Source organism: Atta colombica, unplaced genomic scaffold (genome assembly GCF_001594045.1).
Source record: "Atta colombica isolate Treedump-2 unplaced genomic scaffold, Acol1.0 scaffold297, whole genome shotgun sequence".
Taxonomy (NCBI): Eukaryota; Metazoa; Arthropoda; class Insecta; order Hymenoptera; family Formicidae; genus Atta; species Atta colombica.
In genome coordinates this window covers 175606-183042 of record NW_017259400.1, presented here as the reverse complement: position 1 = coordinate 183042, position 7437 = coordinate 175606, and the positions used below count along the sequence as shown (strand labels likewise).

The window sequence follows — 7437 nt, the reverse complement described above, 5'->3', positions numbered from 1 at the left end:
GTGTGTGTGTGTGTGTGTGTGTGTGTGTGTGTCAGCAAATATAAGGACCCCATTCGCTTCCGCAGTATTTTACGATTCCAATCCTCTCTGTTGTGCGTGCATACATGCGTGCGTGTATGCGTGGATAGTTGTAAAATGTGGATGTGTATGCGCGCGCGCACACACATTAGCAGCAGAGAGGATTGGAGTCATTAAACAAACAGAAGTAACGAATTGTAGGACCCTTATCTCTACTGAGAGATAGACAGATAGACATACGCGCGCACGCACGCACGCACACACACACACCACACACACACACACGCACGCACGCACATCAATATCAAATGCCCTAATAAAAATTTTTCTCAGAATTTTTTATATAATTTTTTAGAATTTTTCTATAATTTTTTAACTTTGTGACATTTTATACGAATTGGAACATTTCTCAAAAAATCTACATCTTTTCTCAGAATTTTTTATATATGTTAATTATGAAATATTTAAATGAAATATATAAAATTTTTAATATTTTTTATAAGTATAATTTTTGATAAAATGTTATAAAATCTAAAAAATTTAAAAATACTTTTTAAAAATTAGGGATGAGAAATTTCAGAATATTACAGAATTCACTTGTATGAAAAATTCTGAGCGAAGATAAATAAATTTTCTGAATATTTCTGAGTATTTCTGAAAAATGTTGCAATTCGTACAAAAATTATAAGAAAAATTTTCACCAGGGAATACTCTATCTAGACTTTAGCACCTAGTATAGCAAAAGAAAAATTGCGTAAACGTAAATACAATACATACAATACAATAACATACATACATATAATTATAGCCTATGTTTAGTTTACATTGAGATATACATGTATGTGTTATATAAAGTATCTCATTATATGTCCCGGATCGATTGATATTTCGAAAAGTATACTTTTGAGAAAAATGTTTCAGACAAATTTTGCAATATATAAAGTGTATTTAATGATGTTAACAGTTTAACCTTGAGTAGCATCGCCAATATCAAGTCACGTCGATTTTTTTAAGGAACATCCTTTTTATTTCAGAATTCTAATAGCTGGTGTCAAGAGTCTTACAAAACATTATAATAAATTTATTTTTCATTACGTTTTAAATTATAAGACTTGAAAGTTACAGTACTGCTGCCATTAACAAAATGTCTGACTGACGATTAAAATCTCTTTTGAATATTGTTCAGGATCATATCCTGGATAACATTTGTCATTATCAAAGCCAATAGAGATTATTCCTCTTATTTTTGCATTAAACATTTTTAAATAAAAAGTATAATCTCCAATGATTTCGATCTTGACAAATGATAATGCAGGAATCTATCCTTTAGAAAGTAGATAAATTATATCAGGTTATATCATCGATGAGATACTATTAAAGACTGTTAATCCTGAGCAAATTTTCGACGTATAAAAAGAATCCCAAGAGATAATTGAAGAACGCTGACATTATCGACAACTATAAAAATATATTATTATTAACATAAATATTTGACTCACACATTATTAAATTTATGATTTTTTAATGCATAAATGTTCCATAAATAAATATGCATAGTTATAAAGCTATAATATTCTATATATTGCAGAAAAATTATAATTTTTTTCCCTGCGATCGTCTCTGTTGAAAATCAAATTTTGATGACAATATTGAAATTACAATTTTAAAGAAAAATAGGATATTATTGAGTTATAAATGCATAATTACGTCTACTAAACTAATAAATCATAAAATTAGTACAATATTATCAGTTTTTCTCTTAATTACTTTAATATTCACTTTAATATTCAAGAACGAACTTCCATGAGTGCGTTCCAAAACTTGATTCAGTCAACTCCGAGTATCCTTTATTCAATATTTAATGACAAGGATAAAACAATATTCGATTTGACAGAATTTTGGAACGCAACCTATAAGGATGTCAGTCTTTAATAGTATTTTCGTAATAGTAATTCGTTAGTGGTTATATTTACCAATCCATATCCATCCATATGGATATCCATATTCTGAATTGACGGTACTGTGTTCTAAAATTCATTGCCAATGTTAAAGATTTATACAGCGGAGAGCACAGACTCTTGCATTACTCATAACACGTAATGCATAAGAAATTCAACCAATCAGAGTTCTTTATTTCATGGAAAGAAAGGAAACGAAGGAATGGAAAGGAACTTTGATTGGTACATTTTCTTATGCATTACGTGTTATTATGCAAAAGTCTGTGCTTCTCGCTATCTCTAAAATTCTATAGTATGCGTAACGTAAATTATAGCATGTTAATCCGCTAACATCATTGTAAGCGGATATTGAATACAGGCAGTATAGTATAGTATACGTAACGTAAACTGTAGATTGTCAGCGCTGGCAGTGAATTTGAAACACAGCCACACATGTGTAGACATGGCATACTGATTTATTGTTGTACCAATCAGCTACTGCAATAAATGAATACATCAGAATACATTACTGTATATACATTTTTGTTACAATTGACTCTAAACGTGAAGAATATTTTTGCAATATCAATAGCGATAATTAGCAATTATATTATATTTTATATTATTTTAACACTTAGCATTTAGAAATATGATAATTTTAATTTAATGTATAAATTAGAATTTTGCCTGTTAAATAACTGATGTAATATGTCATTATTTCATTTAGATACGGTGCTTTGCAGAAAAATTATATTCTTCGAGCGTTAGTGCTACAGTCGCACATGCTACTTTTAGACAATTGATGACGTCAGGATCTGTTACAGGTGATGATACATTTTCTATGTCTTCGATGCAATTACTGATGATTTTTTATTCATTTTTCACACAAACATTGCTGTCAAATATTAAATATTTTCTATCTATAATACACAGTGATATTTTTCTTTTTAGCATATCAATTTGAAATGTACATAAAAGAATCCTTTTAGACTTTAGATATTTATATCATTATTGAGATATTATTTAATGTTTATATCATCATTCTCTTTCTAAATTGTAACTAGATCTCTAATCCTGTAATTTTAGTATCTACAAACATTAAAGAAACATCCAATGTACAAATAAACATGGATGAAGTCATTACAAAAGAAGTATGTTTGCATATTATTATGATTAAGATGTTTTATATTTATCAAATATTATTAATTTATCAGAATTATTTAAGATTATATTTATTTTGTATATAAAAGGTTGGGAATAATGGCATAATAGTTTTAAATCGACCTAAAGCGTTGAATTCTATAAATTTGTCCATGGTTCAAAAAATATATTCTATCCTCAAACAATGGGAGTCTTCAAAGAAGCTGGTAATAATAGAAGGTGAGAAAGTGTTTTGCGTGGGTGGTGATGTCAAAGCACTTGTCTTATCATTGAATGAATCAGCAGGACATCTACAGGGCGAAGAATTTTTCAGAAGAATAAATACGTAAGTGTCTGTTCAAGAGTAAATGCATCTTTTATTTACTTATGTGAGCAAAATGATTTTTTCTTCTGTTTTTAGTTTAAATCATTTTACTGGAAGATATAAGAAGCCTTATATTGCTATTATTGATGGGATAACAATGGGAGCTGGTGTTGTATTATCTATACACGGCAAATACAGAATTGCCACGGAAAAAACTCTGTTTGCTATGCCAGAAACGGCAATAGGATTGTGTCCTGGTGTGACTCACTTTTTGTCCAGATTGAAAGGCAAACTAGGTGTATATTTAGGTTTAACAGGATACAGATTGAAAGGTATAGCTTCAATTCTATTATGAATTTTATATACATAAATAGACATTTATAAGTTTTATGAAGGTTTCGATGTTTTATGAAGGTTTCGATGTTTTTCTTGCTGGTATTGCGACGCATTTTGTACCATCAGAGAAACTCGCAGATTTAAAACACGATTTATTTGCGTTGCATGGAGTTGACATTGAGTCCATTTTGAATAAGTATCAACAAAAATTAAATCATGAATTCAGCTTAGTACCTCATATGTCACAGATAGAAAATTGTTTTTCTGCTCCAACCGTTGAAGAGATAATTGAAAGGTAAGCTAAAGTTATTAAAAAGTTAAATTAATATTTTTTCACTTGTAATACAGTAAAAGATATAATTTGTTTTTTATATTAAGGCTGAAGAAAGATAATTCGGACTGGGCACAAAAGAATATAGAAATATTGCTTAAAATGTCTCCATCTTCTCTCAAAATCACCAAAAAAGCGATTGATGAAGGAAAAGAAAAATCTTTAGCAGATTGTTTAAAGACCGAATATAGATTGGCATGTACTGCTTTAACCAGAGATGGTGATTTCTATGAAGGTAATAAAATGAAATTTTAGGTGCATCTTCCAAGTTGTATTCTTGGATCAATATTGTAATTCTAGGTGTCAGAGCTCTTCTAATTGACAAAGATCAGAAACCAATATGGAAGCCATCATGTTTGGCCGATGTAACGAATGAATATGTAAATAAACGATTCGCGGCATTTCCTGCAGAGAAGGAATTGCAGTTGTCAACCAGCAAATTATAAAAATTAAGAGATATTTTTTTATTTGTACTGTGGATATATATAAATATATATACATATTGTTATAGAATTGTTATAGGTTTTTACTTTATTTGTAATCCTGATTTTATACAAATTGAGATCTATAATAAATCATTGTTAATTTTTTTCTTTTCTACGCTGTATTTCTACAAATGTAAAATTAACTTTATCTATTCAATTTATTTTTTATTTTTTCTAATTTTAAGAGTTTAATTGAGATTAAAATTAAGCTTAAAGTGGTTAATCTCATATATTTTTTTTATTTTTGTATTAAAGAATTTAATTTAGAAACTTGCTGGACTATAAATACCAATCTCACTCTCACACAAAAAAAATTAGAGGAGCACTTTAAAACCGCAAATTTATTGATTTTAAGAAACTAATATCTCGATTTCCAGGAATCGCAGAATATTTTTTTCTTGACGTGTTTTAGCCTCTACTTTCAAATGGCTTAAGTAAAATTTTCTCGTTAAACTGTTTTTTTGAAAAAATGGAGTGTAGAGTCTTGAATGTCATGATATTGCAGCCTTCCACGAGCAAATCAACAACGAGGTGAAAAACGTCACCAAATCAGTTTTAAAGCTGAGAATTTTTTCTTTAAAATAATGAAAAGAAAATTGTTCCAGCTTTTCTAGGAGCTGATCGAGTTATACGTTCCAAAGTGGATCCTATATTTTGCAAGATTTTAGTTAAGTTCCGCCGGCATTTGCGTCCGAGGCACCACGAGGATGTTCCTCGGAGTTTGCACATCATGTTTGTGTGTGCGTGCGTGCGTGCGCGCGTGTGTCTATCTGTCTATCTCTCAGTAGAGATAAGGGTCCTACAATTCGTTACTTCTGTTTGTTTAATGACTCCAATCCTCTCTGCTGCTAATGTGTGTGCGCGCGCGCATACACATCCACATTTTACAACTATCCACGCATACACGCACGCATGTATGCATGCACAACAGAGAGGATTGGAATCGTAAAATACTTAAAGATCGAATATAGATTGGCCTGTACTGCTTTAACCAGAGATAGTGATTTCTATGAAGGTAATAAGATAGAATTTAACATATGTTTTACAAATTCTCTATTCTTGGATCAATATTTCAATTTAATTGTAGGTATCAGAGCTCTCTTAATCGACAAAGGTCGGAAACCATTATGGAAGCCGACATCTTTGCCTGATGTAACAAATGAATATTTAAATAAACGGTTCGCAATGCTTCCCGTGGAGAAAGAATTGTAGTTGTGTACCAGAAAACTATAGAAATTAAGAAAGTTTTTTATGTACTGTGGATACAGAACCAGGACTAGGCATTTCGACGCTTGAGGCAAAAAAATGCATTCCTTAATAAAAATATTTCTTTATGACATGTGAAATATAATAAGAAATAATATTAATTAATAGTAACTAATAGTATACATACATACATATTAATTAATAGTAATCATATATTAATATTAATTTAATATAATCACGTACATAGAGGAGGAATTGTACGTTATGATCATCAACATATAATATTGAACGAAGTATTAGCAGTAGATATTTCAAGTTTTATTTTGTATCTAATAATTATATATTGATATTTGCGTGTGAAACTTAAAATTTTTGAAGAAATGTGTAACTCAAAATTACCGTTAAAAAATTAAAATATGTAAGAAATTATATTGTCATTTTTGCGTCCCCTTCAAATCATTTATCTGAAGCAAATACTTCACTTGCTAGTTATTTCAGTTTTGTGTAGGTATATAATTATTATAAAAATAAGTTTCTAAATATTTAAATTTTGTATAGATCTAGATATACATATCAAAATTGTTAATCTTTTTTAGATTTAATCTTCTATATCTCTCGCAACAGATTATAGTCATTCAATTCATTTTATTAATATTTTACAAATGGCGCATTATATAATTAAATAATGAATGAAATATAAAACAACATTTACTATTTTATTAATATAAAATAAAGATAACCTAAGTACTATTACGTAAAATTTTTTTGTTTGTGATTTTGATTATTTTGAAAGCATCAGAATTATAAGCTAGATTCATAATCAACAATAAAATAACAAATTTTCCCGCTATCTATATAATTTATAAACATCAACTTAGAACAGTAACTTAATTTACAGATCATAAAGAATTGAAGATTTTGAAATATTAAGGATGATATATGCTGATTTTTAAATATATAAACTATAATTGATATGCAATTCCATAATTAGATGAAAACATTACAATTGTTCTATATTTTACTCAAGTATGTAATTAAGATATTTATAAGAATAATGGATAATATAAGGATAAATAATTTGTTCTAATTAATTTAAGATATATTTATTTTATGTTATACCAATAATAATATTATTAATATGAAATAATATAAAAACAAGAGAAATAGCTTTATAATAATAATAAAAATAATCAATAATTAGCAAATAAAGCAAGACTAAATATATAGAAAATAACTGATATAAGTAAAAATGTAGTAAAAAGCAATATTACAAGATCTACGTAAAAACTAAAAACAAGTAAAATTAATATAATGGATTATTCAAAATTAACATGATATATTTAGTAATAACAATATCATTAGTTTATATCGTTTTCCACTAATTGAAGCTGCTACAAGAAAACTTATATGTATGTGTGTAGTTATTTATTAAATTAGATTAAAGAATATATTCATAAATCGAAAATATTCTTTATGAAATTTGACAATCGTGTTGATATCTACCCATAATTTTTGATAATTGTGATTTATTTATATAGTTAATTCCTTTTACATGATTACGAATCTAAAACGAAAAATGTTTCAATATTTAATAACATTTGTATCGTTCCATACAAATAGGAATTTGCATGCAATACCCAGACAGCACAGAATATTTAT

General features: G+C 28.1%; 1 protein-coding gene across 1 annotated transcript; it reads left to right on the top strand.

Annotated features, from left to right (window-relative positions):
- The first annotated feature begins 2420 nt into the window (after nucleotides 1-2420).
- Nucleotides 2421-4593, top strand: LOC108690171 (3-hydroxyisobutyryl-CoA hydrolase, mitochondrial-like). The gene is made up of 8 exons (XM_018197335.1): nucleotides 2421-2486; nucleotides 2683-2779; nucleotides 3042-3106; nucleotides 3206-3441; nucleotides 3517-3752; nucleotides 3835-4051; nucleotides 4135-4322; nucleotides 4388-4593. The coding sequence occupies exons 1-8, from the start codon at nucleotides 2463-2465 to the stop codon at nucleotides 4531-4533; spliced, it is 1209 nt and encodes a 402-aa protein (XP_018052824.1). The 5' UTR covers nucleotides 2421-2462; the 3' UTR covers nucleotides 4534-4593.
- Nucleotides 4594-7437: the final 2844 nt, after the last annotated feature.

Excerpts from the sequence above, each read along its gene's own strand:
- LOC108690171 (XM_018197335.1), top strand. The coding sequence starts at position 2,463 with ATGAATACATCAGAATACATTACT. Across the intron at positions 2,780-3,041 it reads GACGTCAGGATCTGTTACAG|TATCTACAAACATTAAAGAA; the intron begins GTGATGATACAT and ends CTGTAATTTTAG. Across the intron at positions 4,052-4,134 it reads GTTGAAGAGATAATTGAAAG|GCTGAAGAAAGATAATTCGG; the intron begins GTAAGCTAAAGT and ends TTTTATATTAAG.